The 17735-nt window shown below is 40.9% G+C and overlaps 1 protein-coding gene across 3 annotated transcripts; it reads left to right on the top strand.

Annotated features, from left to right (window-relative positions):
- The first annotated feature begins 1131 nt into the window (after positions 1-1131).
- TICAM2 (TIR domain containing adaptor molecule 2) lies at positions 1132-16668 on the top strand. Of its 3 annotated transcripts, XM_053566306.1 has the most exons (5): positions 1132-1187; positions 1358-1449; positions 13223-13558; positions 14925-15068; positions 15801-16668. In XM_053566306.1, exon 5 carries the CDS (start codon positions 15852-15854, stop codon positions 16557-16559), a length of 708 nt encoding a protein of 235 aa, XP_053422281.1. In that variant the 5' UTR covers positions 1132-1187; positions 1358-1449; positions 13223-13558; positions 14925-15068; positions 15801-15851; the 3' UTR covers positions 16560-16668. The 3 variants fall into 3 exon arrangements, with proteins under 3 accessions (XP_053422281.1, XP_053422284.1, XP_053422283.1); XM_053566309.1 differs by lacking the exon at positions 1132-1187 and having other exon boundaries at positions 1284-1449; positions 15905-16668; XM_053566308.1 differs by lacking the exons at positions 1132-1187; positions 1358-1449; positions 13223-13558; positions 14925-15068 and adding an exon at positions 14277-14707.
- Positions 16669-17735: the final 1067 nt, after the last annotated feature.

Below are 17735 nucleotides of genomic sequence, written 5' to 3'. Positions count from 1 at the left end.
GCGGCTGGGGGGTCCCCAGCACTGTGCGCTCTGCCAGCCCACCTGGCCGGCGGCTCCAGGGCCGCGGAGGCCACCGCCTCCTGTGCCGTCCTCTGATGGGAAAATCCGTGCAACTGCCCCTTTTTAATGTTTCCCTTTGGAAAACCCACATTTGAAAGAAGCCTCAGAACCGTCAGCAACAGCCCAGCGTCTGAGTGACCGGGGGGCGCTGCGGAGCCTCACTGGGCGCAGAGCCGCTGAAGGGTCGGGTTGAGTTTTCTAATGTGGCTTCTTGTGCTAAGCTGATTCGGACAAAAATCATTTGGACTGCGTCTGTGAGCTGGTTTTCAGTATTTGATTAGTTAGGGCCTCTCCAGTTTTCCGCAGAACTAAGCTTAAAAAGAATCAGACTTTTAAATGTGATTTCTACATTTAAATACTTTAGTGTGTGGTTGTAAGAGGAATTAAGCATCTCCATTTTATATCTCATTCACGTCAAAGAATAGATGATCAGGTCTAGAATAATGACTCACCTACATCTGAAGCAAAGTAAGTGTTACTCCGGGGACTTGAAGTCTAAGCCACGTTTATTCCCTTCAGTCCTCCGCGCCTCATCTGCTGAGTCATTTGCTCATGTCATTTTAAACATTGATTCATTTAACAAATATCTGCTGTTAAATCTCTTGTCTTTAATCCCTGCTAGACCACACGTCCCCGTCTAGGTCCCACGGCACTCTTTACTCTTTTATTAAAAATAAAACAAAACAAAACCTCTTTGAAAGATTTGCTTGTGAATCTGTACTTTGAGTCCTATTTCCTCCTGCCTCTCTCATCTTGTCCCCGCTGTCACCATCGTGTGCACCCAGCGTCTGCACAGTCCAGGTCGGCGGGCACAGTGGCGCACTCCCTCTCGGCGCCCTGCTGCTTCACTGAGACTCACTGAATTCTCCTTCACTCACGTGCCTTCTCCTCGGCCTGGTTTCCAGGTGGCCCTGCCGTCTCCAGCTTCTCAGTGCCACAGGGCTCAGTTCTCTGCCATATTCGTTTTCTGGCCATACTTTCTCCCAAGACAATTTCTACCCTAAGCCACATTCCATGGCTATAAATAACATCTATAATCTGATGACTTCCAGTTTTTTCTCTCCAGCTTCACTTCTCTTCTGGGCTCCAGATGCACATATCCAGCTATTTACTCAACATCTCCACGGGTAAGTCTGACAGGCATTTAAATTTCAAAGGTACAGAGTTACTGATACTACACCCATCTAGTCCTCCCTTCTACTCCCCCCATCAGCTTTACCGTCCTTGTCTCAGTAAACTTTACTCCATTCAACACGGCTGCAACTTCAAGAAATCATTCTTGACTCCTGTTTTATAGATCAGATCCTGCATCGGAGCATCCAGCAGATTACCTTGACTCTCCCTCAGAAAGATACCTCAGATCTACTTAAATTTCCCTACCTCTCTAAGGTAAGCCACAATCCTCTCTCCCCTAGGTGATTGTGAAGTCCCTGCTTCTGCCCTCCCTCCTTTCTAGTCTTTTTCCAGATAGCACTGATTTTTTTAGATATAATCAGAATTTTCACTTCCCTTTAAAACCTCTGGGTGGTTTCTCATCAGAATCATAAAAACCAAACTCTTACAATGGCTTTAATGCCCTGTGATCTATTACTAGCTCCTGACTACTTCTCTGCTCTGTGTCCTAACTTCCCTCTAGCCCACTGCACGGTAATGACACTGAGCTTGCTGCTGTTCCCTTTGCCTGCAGTGGGTCTCTGCTGGACCCTGGCAGACTGTGCTCCCTCCTTTCCCAGCTCTTGTGCTGTCTCAGGAGTTACTGTCCTCTGTGACAAGATCCTTTTTGCTCCTGGCCCCTTGTGGGATGGGTTGCCGTTAGATTCAAAATGCTATCTGTAGTATTCCATGAAGCTTGAGGCACCTTTAAAACATTGTGGGTTGCTGGTGATCTCTAATATTAAAAATGCACAACCATCTTTCTCTTTACCCCCATTTTGATAAGATAGACAACTTGCCTTTAAGTTCTGTGTTTCCATAAAATCTCTTCCTGGTTTGGAGAAGCCCTTTAATAATAGTTTTTGTTTTTAAATACAGAAAATGAAAGAAAAATGTCCAGTTTACTGGAAAGGATATATAGTAATAATGGGTGGGGAGCAATACTTTGCTTCAATAGGTAGCAACAGTCTCTGATTGGGAGACTTTGAATGGTACCCGTAGCACATAGTTTTCGTGGGAGGAAGAAAAATGAAGGAGCCTGCTCAGAAAATGTGCAAGTTTTTAAGTTCTGCAGTGACTGAGTCTATATCAGAATTGTCAAGATTTTGTAAGATTTTATATAAATTCAGTCCTCTTTTTAAAATATGTGGGAAGGGAAATGAAAAATAATGTTTCATCCTCATGAAAAGCTGTTACAGTCTAAAAGAGTGTTTAATTTATAATCTTTATTTCCCATTTTAACCCCAAGGAATTGGGTCTGTTATCAGTAACATGTGTGCTACCCTCCCCTCTTTTAAAAGGAGAAAGCTCATTATCATTTCAGAATTGAGATTTAAGATGCTTTAATAAATATGTATGGTATAAGATTAAATAAAATCAGAAATAAGTAAATTTGGAATACAGAACAGAGAAGAGAAGAGTGGAAGGGCTAAAGGGAAGCCAGGAGTGAAGTTGGTATCAAAACTCCTGCCATAAACCTCTGTCTATTGGCAATGAGCATTCATTCACCTGAGGCTTCCTAGCAACTGAGTAAAGAGACGGGGTCCATAGGATGAAAAAGCAGATGCCCTAGAGAGGATCAGTATATATATATTTTTGTTTTTCTACTGATGGAAGTATTTTTTAAAAAAGAAAACATTTGCTTGCTCAAGAATGTGCTTTAGGTACTCTGAAGATGAATGGTCTACCCTCAATTGTTTATTATAATTATGTAGGATATTGGATAAGCCCTGTTTGTTTAGGTTTAGGTTTTCCTCTTGGAAAATATGTATTTAAATAAAAAACAGATAAAATACAGTTAATCTTGAAGATGAGCTAAACTCATTTGGAATGTGTCCATATTGTATATTAGGAAGATACTGCTTGGACATCAAGTTAACATAACTTGGGCTTTAAAAATCTGAAACCGGGCGGCGCCTGTGGCTCAGTCAGTAAGGCACCGGCCCCATATACCGAGGGTGACGGTTTCAAACCCGGCCCCGGCCAAACTGCAACCAAAAAATAGCTGGGCGTTGTGGTGGGCGCCTGTAGTCCCAGCTACTCGGGAGGCTGAGGCAAGAGAATCGCTTAAGCCCAGGAGTTGGAGGTTGCTGTGAGCTGTGTGAGGCCACGGCACTCTACCGAGGGCCATAAAGTGAGACTCTGTCTCTACAAAAAAATAAAAAATAAAAATCTGAAACCTAGAAAATAACTTTTTACTTACTAAGAAACCATTTTTTCAGATTGTATAATTATCGTAGAAAAAGGTGTATGTGCATATATATATACGTTTGTGTGTATGTGTATATGTGAACCAAAACTATATATGTATGGTACGTATATATGTATATATAACATATTTTTTCTCATAAATTTGCTATCCACAGAAAACAGCGTTACCTTTTTGGTATATATTGACCCTTAAAAAACACAGGTTTGAACTGTGTGAGTCTAATCTTATGTGGTTTTCCAACCAGATTCAGATTGAAAATATGGTATTCATGGGATTTGGAAATTTGTGCATAGAGAGGGCCAACTTTTTGTGTAGACAGTCCCACGAGCCTACTGTGGGGCATGAGCATGCATGGATTTTGGTATGCCAGGGGTCCTAGAACCAATCCCCCAATATGGGGGACGATGGTGCTTCTTTCTAATCTATTTTCTCTGTATTATGTTTTATAAAGCTGAGATCTTACTATATATGCTATTTTATAGTCTCTGCTTTTCAATTTTATTAGATTTCATTTTTGACATTTCTCATGTTATTAAAATTAGTAATAACATAAACATTTTAATGGTTTTCGAAGATCCAATCATATGAATAATACAACGTAGTTTATACTGTCATCCCCTAGATTTTGAACTTTTTGATTGTTTACTTCAAATGGAGTTTTGGCAAGCCTGTGATACCATGTGCAAGATCTCTTATGATAAGAAAACGTAGTCAGGGCCAGGCACAGTGGCTCACACCTATAATCCTAGCACTCTGTGAGGCTGAGGTATGTGTATTGCCTGAGCTCACAGGTTTGAGACCAGGCTCAGTAAGAGCGAGACCTCGTCTCTAAAAATAGCTGGGTATTATGGTGGGTGCCTTTAGTTCCAGCTACTTGGGAGGTTGAGACAAGAGACTCTCTTGAGCCTGACAGTTTGAGATCGTTGTAAGCTATGACGCCATGCCACTCTACCAATGGTGACAAAGTAAGACTCTATCTCAAAAAAAAAAAAGAAAAGAAAGAAAATATAGTCAGATAACTCATACTTCAAGTTTGCAATAAAATGTTTCTATAGATCCCCATGACAGGAGAAAGCTGCACCAGTTTGAAAAATTGAAAAGAAAGAAAAGAACCCCCATCAATCTAAATAACAGTCTCCCTTAAAAAGTTACTTTTGTTTTGGGAATAGGCACTGCATTGCCAATACATGTGCCAGAGTAAACTATGTGAGCACTCGGAAATAGAGGAAGACACAGGTTTATCAAGGAAAAGTGAGAAGGATTACATAATTGTTTTGAGATAATTATCCTTGGCTATAAGAATCAATAACATGGGTGGTGCCAGTTTGAGGTTGGACAGGAAGTTGCTGGACAGATGTCCTGGCAGATGTCTTTTTTGTGTGATGGCCTTTGTGCAAGGTTATGGTTTTGCAGACTCTCTTGTGATAGCTCTTATTGTCCGGCATTTGTGTGTGAGAGCCCTACCTTCATGGCCTTCTCGGGCTCTGTGCTTCATGTTTTTATACAAGTGACTCCATTTGGATTCTGACAGTTTCTACGGGCTGTGAAGACCCATGGGGAGGAAGAGGGAGGTATCAAGGATACCGCAGGTTTTTGGTCATAACTAGACAAATGATAGTGCCATTATTGTGATGAAGAAGTCTGGGAGAAGGAGGAGGAAGAAGCTACCTCCCAGGCTCGCAAGGAAGACAAGTTAAGAGTGCTGTGTGATTGACACGCATTGCAAGAGATTTCAACAGGATATTATGGGTGTAGAGGAGTGAAAAATCCAACTCAGAGATAAAAGGAAACAAAAGGAGCTATTCACATAGATGGGTGGGGAAGGATCCACGTGTATTTTAAGCAGGTGGAACATGGAAGCAAGATATGACATTTGGGGGGATTAGTGGACATTGGAGCTATGGAGAGTAATGTTGTAGGAATAGATATTACAGATAAAAGCAGAGATAGGATCATAGAAGGCCTGGAATGTTACTCTAATAAAATGTTTTTTTTGGAAAGTGGTGTATTACCAAAGACATCTTTAAGTAAGAGAAAAACAGAATCAGTTTTCCATGCAAAAAGATCCTTCTAGAGGTCACATAAAGAGGAAGAGACTGGACTGGAGGCAGTGAGACCAGTTGGATGTTATGTGAATTTAAATAATCTAAGGAAGAATAATATAGTTTTTTTTTTAAATAATATAGATCTTAAACTAAAGGGTGGGCAGAGACATGGAGAGAATGGGAAAGATTTTAGAAAAAAAGAGACAGAAATATTAGCAGGACTTAAAGTTTAGTCAGGTGGTATTGTCAGAAGGGTTTATGTGTTTATTTATTTATTTGCCACAGAGTCTCACTTTTTCAACTTTGTTTGAAAAAGGCACAGCTCACAGCAACCTCAAACTCCTGGGCTCAAGAGATTCTCTTGCTTCAGCTTCCCAAGTAGCTGGGATGACAGGAGCCTGCCACAATGCCTGACTAGTTTTAGAGATGAGGTCTCGAACTGGTGAGCTCAGGTGATCCACCCACCTCGGCCTCCCAGAGTGCTAGGATTACAGATGTGAGCCACCTTGCCAGCTTAGAAGGGTTAGTTTGAATAGGAGATGGTGGAAAGAACATGAGAATAATTTCTAGGTTTCTGTCTTGGTAGGTAGATAGAATATTACTGTCATTGACTGATACTTGGAACATCTGAGGAGGAAAGATTGATTGATTGGTATATCTGTCCATTTATCTGTCCATCTGTCCTCATACCTATTATGAGGCAGACACTAGGAGCGTGACCTAATAAGCAAGTTTAGGTCATCAAAGGGAGAAACTAGTCCAAGCCCAGTTTTGTTGTCACTTGTATTCATTCTTGTGGCCTAGACTCCACTGGGATCATGTCAGTGTAGCGTGAAAAGCCAGAGATGCTACAGACTTAGAGAAGGGAATACCTTTTGGAAATAGGAACACTGACTGAACTGGGTGAATTTTGATCTCATGGCACAGTCAGATGGAGATAAAATTTGTCTATCTTTGCAAAATTCCTGAAGTCATGATATGCCTGCAGCCATTATACCAGTTTGTGCAATCGTTACTCAGTCCTCCCGGGCTGCAGGGTTATTTATGATGCTTCCTTAATACCCGGGATTTTCACCACTTCCTAATTGTCTGCTGATCTTTGTATCTCTCGTTCTTTCATCATTTCCTAAAGGCACTTTTAGCCAAAAACCACTATCATATTTTTTTTCTAACAGGTCCAGCAAGCATGTGCAAGCAAGCATGCAAGCAAGCATGTGTAAAGACACACATATATTCAGTGTAATTTAACACAGAATGGGATCATAATGTAATATTCTTATGTATTTTAATTTGAGCATGGTTTTAGAAGATAAGCAGATAATGTTATGAAGATCATGTACAGGGAATATATTTCAGGGATGTGTGAAGTTACAGGACTGAAAAGACTGGGTGTCAGAAAAGGACCAAGTGTGATACTCAAAATTTTTTTTTTTTTTTCTTTTTGTAGAGACAGAGTCTCACTGTACCGCCCTTGGTAGAGTGCTGTGGCGTCACACGGCTCACAGCAACCTCTAACTCTTGGGCTTCCGCGATTCTTTTGCCTCAGCCTCCCGAGCAGCTGGGACTACAGGCACCCACCACAATGCCCGGCTATTTTTTTGTTGCAGTTTGGCCGGGGCTGGGTTTGAACCCGCCACCCTTGGCATATGGGGCCGGCGCCCCACTCACTGAGCCACAGGCGCCACCCAATACTCAAATTTTTTAAAAAGTTTTTTTTCTTTTTGTAGGTTTAGATTTTTTTCTTTATTAGGTTTTCTTAAAGTTGAGCCCATCTTTATAGCACACAACTAGCAAAACCTTATGGCATACAAGAATGTAGATATATATAAAGAGGGCCATCAGCAATCTTTAAATTGAGTCTTCAAAAATATGTTTCCAAAGGAAAGGTTTGTGCATTTGGCAGTCTTTGCTCTGCAGTTTAGCTAGGTTTGATGCACTTTTGAGATTAGGTGCAATAAAATGAATGATCCAAAAACTACTTGAAAGACAGCTTTTAAATTTTGTATATCCAGGCTAGGACTCCCAAGACCTAATTGCTTACTAGGCATTGGACCCACAAGTAAAGCAAACAGTAGCTGTGTGAACAGTGTCATAACTTAAGGATGAAATAAACAGAGATATTTTGGATCAGGGAATTTATATTTACTGAGCTCCTACTACTAGTCAAACACGGTGCTAGGGTCTTCCTCTAGTGGGGTGCTATTGCTGGAAAGCCAAGAATGGAGACGGTAAAGCAGGGAGCAATCATAACCCAGGCTTCTGGTTGTCTTTGTATCTACAATGACCTGCTGAAAATCCTGTCCCGCTTTTATGTTTCTGAGATGGGTGATAAAAAGGTCTTGTCTAAAGGGCTTCAGGACATTAATCCAGACAAAGGCAGATGCCTCAAAGTGCTTCCTCTGCTTCTCCCTTCACAGTCCCAAAACAGGTATAGGATATACATGCCGAACATTTCAGAATGTGAAGGATGAAAGTTGGAGGCAGGCAGGCAGATCCTGGCCACGTTAAGAAAGCCCCAGCTACAGGGTTGGTTATGTAGGCTGGGCAGTGTTGGGAGTAAATGTTTGAGCAAATGTTTGTCGGAATTGTTAACTTGAAGAGCAGTTCTGTCACTGGGGACAGCAGCAGGTGGAGAGCCGCATCCAGGGAGCTTGTGCTGGGATTGTTCTTTCATCTCAACTCCAGGGCTGTCCCCTCAGCCTGCTGGGCTGGAGGCGAGGGCCACACAGCCACTGCTCTTGCAACGATCGCTTCCCCTTGAAAAAGTCTTTTTATATAGGAATAAAGTATATAACACAAAAGTGCACAGAGCAGAATATATAGTTGAGTAAATCAAAATACAAACACCCGTTTGACCATTCTCTGGTCAACCATTGTGTGTCCCAACTTAACACATTACACAGAGTGCCTTTTCCCCACTGCTCTGTAGCACCCCTTTTGTTGTAAATCAAGTTTCTGTATACGTTCAGGTTGGTCTCAGGGCTCTTTACCACATTTCTTTAGCTATTGGTTTAACACTGTGCCAGTATTACCCTCCCTTATTAAGCTGCAGCTTTACAGTAAGTGTTGATTCCAAAAGAGCAAGGCCTCTCATCTTACTCTTCACAAGAATATTGATTGTCCTTGTCCTTTATATTTCCTTTATATAGAAATTTTGGAATTGAACTTATAAAACCCAACTAAAAAGTCTTACTGAGATTTTGATTGGAATTGCATTGAATCTATAGATCAATTTAGAAAGAACTGACAGTTTTACTATATTGAATCTTTCAAACGGCGAGCACAATGTGTATATCTACAAATACCCTGTTTCCCCGAAAATAAGACATCCCCGAAAATAAGACCTACTTACAGGAAAGATAAGACGTCCCCTGAAAATAAGACCTAGCGCATCTTTGGGAGCACACCTTAAAATAAGACACTGTCTTATTTTCGGGGAAACAGGGTATATGTATTTAGCATTGTCAAAAACTTATTAATATTTTATAATTTTCTGTGAAGTCTTTTCTCTATTTTGTAATCCCTTCTTTTTGAAAAATTATCTATAATGAATGTGTTGTATTTATATTCATATAATTTTTTTAAAAATGTACATAATTGTTCATTTTAAAAATCCAACAGCTTATATTTGAACTGGCTAACCCCTATGCTGACTGAGTCAATAATTTATGTAATAGGAATGATAAAGAGCTATCTGTTTGGCTACCTCACTAACCCTAAAGAACTGTGTTCGTCTTACAATTGGAATTGTTTCATTCAAAAGACATGTCACGAATGCTGGCAGTGCTGGATTCTGAGGATACAGAGTGAAGAAGACAGATTTGGTCCTTTTTCCAGCAGAATTTACCCAGGAAAGATGAGAAACTAAGCAGATAACCATACCTGTAATTAACAAATTATAGCTGTGATTTGTGCCTTCAAGGAAACCCACAATGTCCTAGACTTTGAGAGATCCCATAGCTCTAATCTTTCTAGCACAAGCTCAGATATTTAAGAATGAAAAGTGCAGGTGGTGGTTTACTTTGACTATAAATAAGTATCAAGAGGCAATATTTGATAATTAATCTTTGTATATAGCCTTTGCTGTCCTTACGGATTCTCTGCAATCCCCCCAAGGAAGAAAATAAATAAATGCCAGCTGATTCTCAAGGATGTTATTTCAAACTAAGATCAAGATGGATTCAAAAATCTACACATCTATTTCTGAAAATATTTGTTGCCCTAATTGAGATTTTAAATATTTTTGGCATCTACAAAGTCTAAGAATAGTCTGCATGATCCTTTTCTGGCTGGCACAGATCTGTCCAGCTGTGTCCTGGCAGCTTGGCACAGCTCGGCACTCCCATGCCGTAGTTCAGGGACCAGCAAACTTTTTCTGTAAAGAGCTAGATAGTAAATATTGTAGCTTTGTGGGTCATATGGCTTCTGCTACTACTCATCTCTGCCCTTATAGTATGAAATTAGCCACAGATAAAATATTAATAAATGGGCATGTCAGTCTTCCAATAAAACTTTATTTAAAGAAACAAGTGATGGGCTTTGTTTTATGGCTAACCCTTGCTGTAATCCTTGGCCTGTATTTGGATGTTGTATTAATCACAGTTTAGCTGTAGATAACAGAATCTACCCTAGCTAGTTTAAGCAAAAAGGTAGGTATTACAGGGTGCTGTAAGATTTATAGTATTACAGGAAAAGTTAAAGAGCTGCACTCTGGGTTGAATTCCTACATACACCTCTCAAAGTCAGATAGCAGACTTATCTACTGGATCTGGGCCTTTTGCCACACTTGGAAGCCTCCTACCAAACTGGGAAGCTGCCAGCTCCTGAATCACACCAGCTCTCCTAGGATCTTAACCAGCAAAATGGGTGCCTCATGTTCTGCCTTCCTTCATAGTTTCATATTTAACTCAAACGTGTAAGTACATCTGATTAGTGGGATTTAAATTACATCTAAAACCCCAGCTTCAAGGAAATCAGGGAAATACAGTTCTTAGTACTCATGGTATAGGAAATACAAGGAGATACATTAAAAGAAGACTGTAATAAGTTTTCTTTTTAAACCTAAACTTTCAGATGACAACAATAGTTATAACTCAATATAGCATGACTATTCCTTATATAAACAAAACCGCACTCACCTTCTCTCCAAAGAGTGAAACCCAAAGTACCTCATGTCACTGGATCATAGTCTTCATCACAAATACTATCCTGTGATCTGGGGTACTCAACAGTTAAGTGGCCTCTTCTTTTCCTGGAGAAAGGGACAGTGACAGAGAGTTTGCCCAAGGACCAGAAGGATAAGAGCTTAATTCTAAGAAGAATCTACACATATTTTTGTCTTGGTGCAGAGTAAGTTTCCAACAAAACTTATCAACAGTAAACATTTTTATTAATTGAAAAGTGAAAAAATTAAGGGCAGGGCCTGTGGCTCAGTGGGTAGGGCACTGGCCCCATATACAGAGGGTGGCCGGTTTGAACCTGGCCCCGGCCAAACTGCAACAAAGAATAGCCGGGCATTGTGGCGAGTGCCTGTAGTCCCAGCTACTCGGGAGGCTGAGGCAAGAGATTCCCTTAAGCCCAAGATTTGGAGGTTGCTGTGAGATGTGCCTCCATAGCACTCTACCGAGGGTGGCCATGAGGACAGAATGAAACTGTCAAAAAAAAAGAAATTATGATTTTACCCACATCTGCCACAAGGTGGTGCTGTTCAGATAAGAAAGAAGGCGGCTCCCTAAGGCGGAAGGATTAAGGATTAAATGCTATAATTTTAAATGTGTTAAATCTTTAACATTGCTACATTCATTGGTCCTTTCTCATCCTTCATCCTACTGACTAGTGATGAGCATTTGAAGTTAATTAAGCACTCCCAGCTTCTACTGGGTTTCTGCAACAGACTCCTAACTGGTGCTCCCGTTCCCATCCTGGCTTCTCTTCTCTTCTCAGGGGAACAGCCAGGGTCATCCTGTGCAAACTAGTCAGATCAAAACCTTTCTCCGGCTTCTCATTTTTCTCCTGTGCTCACAGGAGCCCATTGCGCCCCCGACACCTGCTGTAGATGTCTCCAGTCTCGGGCCGTGTGCTTGGGATCCTCTGCCCGGATTGTGCTTCTTCCAGACAAGTGCACTGGCTGCTTCCTCCCTCCCTGATCTCTTTATTCAAATGTCATTTCTTATTCCCTAATAAGCTAACTTAAACAAACAAAATTTTCATCTAGTAGTTTGTATTAACTGTTCTGCTTTGTTTTTTCCATAGCGCTTAATACCTTCTTGTATACTATATAAGTATGTATAGATAGATAATTATTATATGCTACATAATATACATACTTCCTTTTTAATTTTCCATCTACCCCCACTAGAATTTAAGCTTCATTGTGGCAAGTATATTTTTCTCTTGTATTCAGAAAAACTTCAACACCTAGAACTTTATAGATGATCAATAGATACTATATTTGTTGAATGAATGAATTTAAATGGTACCTTTTTGGTACTAATTGTCAACTAGATGGTTTTCTTTCACCCCTAAGAAAAATAAGCTACCTTTTTTATGGCCTTGCTTGCATTTTTTAAAGTCAAAGGCTGTGGGGTAAGTAACAGGATAGATGGCGATGGAGGTGAGAGTGAGACTTTTCAATATCCACGTTCAATATAGCTTCTTTCTGCAACTTTGGTGAGCAAAACCTTTTTGTATAATGCAGTAAAAAAAGTCAGTAGTGAATCTTACCCAATGAAGAGAGTACAAGTTAATTTGGTTTTATTATTTCTGGTGTATGTTATGTTGTATTTTAGGACTACAATACCTTTTGGTAACTAGCACAATATACCATGGAGCCAGAACCTAAAGTGTAGACATAAGAAGGGGACCCAGTGGTCAGCAATTTCTTCACTAGGCAGAGGCAGCTGCAAACTTTTTCACTCCTTATATACATTAAAATGAAAATCTGTGTGTTTTTTCCTCTTCTCTCCTCTTCCTTTCCCCCCTCCGTTCCCCTTCCCTCTCCTCCATTCCCCTCCTCTCTCCCTCTCCTCTCCCCATTACAGTTTTTACCACGTTTGTTGAATGATTTCTTCTAAACTGGATTTAGGCACATATAACCAAGCAACTGACATTATTATGAGTGCAATTATAATTTCTTGTTGAACTCTGGTCTTTGTACATAAGCAATAAATAAAAATGCTCTAGATGGGCTGTGCCTGTGGCTCAAAGGAGTAGGGCGCTGGCCCCATATGCCAGAGGTGGCGGGTTCAAACCCAGGCCCGGCCAAAAACTGCAAAATAAATAAATAAATAAAATAAGTAAAGCTGCTAAGAACCTTAAAAAAAAAATGCTCTAGATTATAGCCTGTGGACCATATTTAACAACATGGAACCTATATTTATCTGTTGTAAGTTTTCTGTCTTTTCATAAAAGAATCCCCCTTGAAATTTCTTATTTAGGGGGATATTACTATTATCAACAGTACAAACATTTTCTGAAGGATTATTTAAATTAGATTCACATACTGTTCTTTCATACTTGATCTAATTCTTCCACTCTGAATGTAGAATTTTTTAAAAGAAAAGAATGAGTCTACCCTGTATTATTCATGGTTGATTTCATTGGAGAAAATCTCAAGTCACTGTTTCTAGACATCACTTACAAACCAAGATTTTAACTTTTCCTTAGGTAAATAAATGTATTTTCTTCAGTATTTCAGGATTAGTTAGAAAAAGGTATCCCTTTTCACACATCCTTATTATTTTTTCTCCATCAGCTTCACTATCACAGCAGTGCCTGACCCCAGACAAACAAAAGAACCTCTGTATCAGTGAATCCTAGACATCATTTCATTTGACTTTTCAAATCTCTTCATGCTGATGGGGAGGTGGAGCAAGATGGTGGCCGAGTAACAGGTTCCTTGCATTTGGGCACCATGAATCTGGGGAGATAGGACTCCAGGCATCTCTGGCTGGTGGGATCTGCCTATCATCACCCCAGTGAGGATACAGGGAGTCAGCGAGAGACTTCTGGACCCCAAAAGGAGGACTAAAACAGTGGAAAAACAGCAAGTGGTCGTGTGTGTTCAATCCATCTAAACCCGCCCGCAACTGTAAGTTCAGCAGCAGCAAGACTGCAAACCAGAAAGGCCTTACCTGTGAACTGTTTTGGTGTCTTTGGACTTGGCACTCAGTTGAACTGCCTTAGGGAGAGCCTGAGCGGGAGTGCGGAGAACTTTGGCCATTGTCTAGGGCCCCAGTCTGAGCTGCTGAACCAGACGGAGCTAATAGTGTTTGGCTGTGGGTCACAGGGAGCCATTGTGAGCGATCTGCCCCGGCAAGCTCCGCCCTCAGGGTCGCAGAGCTAGAATAGGGTGGGAGCTGGTAACCCAGCGACCAAGTAGCCTAAGGGTGGGGTCTGAGCCGCCTTGCAGCCCTAACCCTCAGGGGCAGAGTGAGACCGGTTTTGGCACACTGGGTAAGTGGATAGCCACTTCAGCAGTGATTTCAGCGACAAGCACTTTCCTGGGAAAGCTTCTGCTCAGCAAGTTTATAAGTTCAAAGTGCCTTTTAAGTGGGCTGAAGAGAGATTTAGGGTGTCGACCTGCTGGGGTTTGAGAAATCAGCAGCCTCCAGTCGTATCAGAACTGTGATTAACATCTCATACCCCAGAAGACCAGGTGTTGCCCAGACAATATTCAATAACATATACATACTGCTTTGTTTTTGGTTGTGTTTTTTTTGTTTTTTGGTTTGTTTGTTTGTTTTTGGTTTGGTTGGTTTTTTTTGTTTATTTTGATGTTGTTGATGTTTTTTTTTTTGTTTTTTTTTTTTGTAGAGACAGAGTCTCACTGTACCGCCCTCGGGTAGAGTGCCGTGGCATCACATGGCTCACAGCAACCTCTAACTCTTGGGCTTACGCAATTCTCTTGCCTCAGCCTCCCGAGCAGGTTGTTTTGTTTTTTAATTTCAACCTTTTCCATACAGATCCTTTTTCTTTCTCAATTTTTCTAGTTTAATTATAATTTCCCATTGCTGCCTTTTTCAATAACTAGAACTTCATTTTTGCTAGTGTTTCTACCGCTATTATTTGGTTTTTCACCCAATTTTATCCTGTAAAGTTTTCTGTTTGCTTGTTTTGGTTTGATTTATAGCATATTTGTCTTTCCTCCCTACTTGGTGGAGGTGGGGTACTGTGTCTGATCAGGTTAGCAAAGAGCTGCTGACCTCAAGGGAACCACCCAACTGGGCATCCCCAGAAGGTGGGGTTTTTTTTAAGGTTGTGTCAAAGTACCCTACTGTGCACCTATATTGCTCTGTCTCCCTCTTTCTGTGCCTCCCTTCTTTGTGTCAATATTCCTTTTACCCACCCCTCTCCTTTCTCTATTTTTCTTTTTTTTTCTTATCACTCGGTCCTCCTTTCTTTCATCCCTTTTTTGCTCTTCATCCTTCTCACCCTTCTGGTCCTGTAACCCTTAGTCCACAGGCACGAGAACTTAAAGAGCAAGAGGAAGTGAAAGGAAAGGAAACAGATAAAAGAAACCACTCATGAGGAAGAATCAGCAGAAAACTCCAGGCAACATGAAGAACCAGTCCAGAACAACCCCGCCAAGGGACCATGAGGTAGCTACTGCAGATGACTCCACCTATAAAGAAATGTTAGGAATGACAGAAAGGGAATTTAGAATACACATGTTGAAAACAATGAAAGAAATGATGGAAACAATGAAGGAAACTGCTAATAAAGTGGAAAATAACCAAAAGGAAATCCAAAAACAGAATCAAATCTCTTCATGCTGAGTCAGTAGGTGACACCGCCAGACATCTTTTGGGCATCTGTGTTCTATTTTGTATTTGTGTTTGATATAGAAAAAAAATTATGTTTAATGTTTAAATATTTGGGATTTTTTTTTTTAGATCGTCTTGTTTCTAGTTTACTTTACAATTCGATAATGGAGAAATTGGATTTAAACTCCATAAGGATAGAATAGTATGTTACCTTTTCAGTAAAATACCAAAATAATTAATATTAACCTGGAAGTTTATAGTGCTAATATGATACCACTTAAAATTTCTAAATGTCTCCTGTTATACAGAACCAGACCTTGTTTAAGTGACTCTTGACTGCCCGTGGTAGCCCTTGCAAAAGATTAAGGAGTTTAGTTTCCCAGCTAAACTCCTTTTCACAGCTCAAAAAGATTAGGAGTTTAGTTTCCCAGTGATCTGTTTATCATTTACCTCTTAGGCCCTGTATATGAAAATCTTTCTAAGCTTTCTAGGTTGAATGAAAGTTTGCATTTTTAATGTTTTGATTAAATTTACAATATTCTTCTGCTGTATTGTTTCTTTTTTTAGATTGAAAAGAAATGCTGAGAAATAAATAAAGCTTTCCCTTGGATATTTAGAATGGGTATCGGGAAGTCTAAAATACATTCCTGCCCTCTTTTTCTCTCTTGGAGCAAAAGCCACAGTGTGGATACCAGTCATGGACCCCCTGCGTCAGCTGCCAAGAAACCTGACGATGTCTCCCTGTGTGATGTGGCTGAGTGTGGCAGTGCAACAGAGCAGCCCACAGGGAGGCAGGAGGGAGCTTTGAGAGTGGAAGGGACGCCTGTAGACGAAGCTGAAGAAGAGGTGTTCCTCAAATTTGTGATACTGCATGCCGAAGACGACACAGGTGAAGCCCTCAGAGTCCAGAACCTGCTACAAAATGACTTTGGTATCAAGCCGGGAATAATCTTTGCTGAGATGCCCTGTGGCAGACAGCATTTACAGAACTTAGACGACGCTGTCAATGGGTCTGCATGGACCATCTTACTGCTGACGGAAAACTTTTTAAGAGATACCTGGTGTAACTTTCAGTTCTACACGTCGCTAATGAACTCCGTTAACAGGCAGCACAAATATAACTCTGTCATCCCCATGCGGCCCCTGAACAACCCCCTTCCCCGGGACAGGACCCCCTTCGTTCTCCAGACCATCAATGCCTTAGAGGAAGAAAGTCGTGGCTTTCCTACACAAGTAGAGAGAATTTTTCAGGAGTCTGTGTATAAGACACAACAAACCATTTGGAAAGAGTCGAGAAATACGGTACAGAGACAATTTATTGCCTGAAAAGAAACCTATAATTCATGACTAGATCCTGTTTCATAAACCAAATGGTTGATCTTCACTTGAAAGAAATTCCTAGGAAGTGTTTAAATGGAAGAGAGCCTTATCCTTACAGAGAGCTGCAGAGCACAAGAAAAATAAATCTCTGCAGGAAAATCATGGTACTTTTGGATGTTTCAATACATGTGAGACTATCAGAGTTTCAAGAACTTTTCTGTCGTGATCTTCTTAGTTCATGGATATGGCAAAGGAATTCTCAATTCATATTCCTTGTATTGAACTTGAACGAAAACTTGTATGGCAGACATTTTTAAAATGTGACACTTTCATTCTCTGAATTTTTTCTCAAACGGCCCACAAATTTCTCCCAGAATTGGGCCTGGGAGATCTGACTCCACGCTCTGGTGAGGCTCCTCTCCTGAATGTTGCCGTAAAGCATTCTGGGTAACATGCCCCAGAAATATGAACTGCCAGAATAGAACATTTAGAATGTTGAGTGCCTCTGCACAAAGTCAGAAACAGAGGTGAGAGTGGTGGACCTTTTCAAAGAATCCAGTCAAATGTGTTTCCCTTTCTGCTGAAATTTGCATATTAGGAGTCATTTCCCACCATTGATTCACAGCTCATTTGATAATGTGGGAGTTGGGGACTCCCTGGAGTGGTGTTGAGATGCCCTCTGGGGCCTGAGGCTCTCTGAATTAGTCATTATTTGCAATCAGGGCTTGATTTGCAGAGTTTAGGAGGTGTATGATTGCATGTAATTGGCCAGATGTTCTCCTTTAAAATCAATTACCTCTCTTCTGATGTCCTTTAAAACGTTCTACTCACACACCATGCTCTACTCAGGAAATATTTTTCATCTAGGTGTTCCTATGGCCTGGCTCTGTGTGTGCCTGTGTGAGTTGTGGATGGTTTTTAAGGACCTGAGCTAGAAGAAGGAGATGTATCTTGTCACCTCCTCTTCTAGGGCCCCATGCTCATAGCAAGCTAGAGAGGCCCCTTCCCCTCCCAGCCTTTCTGAGACTGAGGGGGCATCACCAAGGCCAGATTGGAGATGGGGTGCGGCACATCACATTGTAACGAGAAAACACTTTTGGGGATCACAAGACCTGGTTGGAGTCCAGCCTCTCTACTGAGAATGCCCATGGTCAAGCCATTTACCCTCCTCTATCTGTGAAA

This window comes from Nycticebus coucang, chromosome 17 (genome assembly GCF_027406575.1).
Source record: "Nycticebus coucang isolate mNycCou1 chromosome 17, mNycCou1.pri, whole genome shotgun sequence".
NCBI lineage: Eukaryota > Metazoa > Chordata > Mammalia > Primates > Lorisidae > Nycticebus > Nycticebus coucang.
This window is presented reverse-complemented; position numbering and strand designations above follow the sequence as displayed.

Bases quoted from the DNA above. Each gene is read 5' to 3' on its own strand.
- TICAM2 (XM_053566306.1), top strand. From the start codon at position 15,852: ATGGGTATCGGGAAGTCTAAAATACATTCCTGCCCTCTTTTTCTCTCT.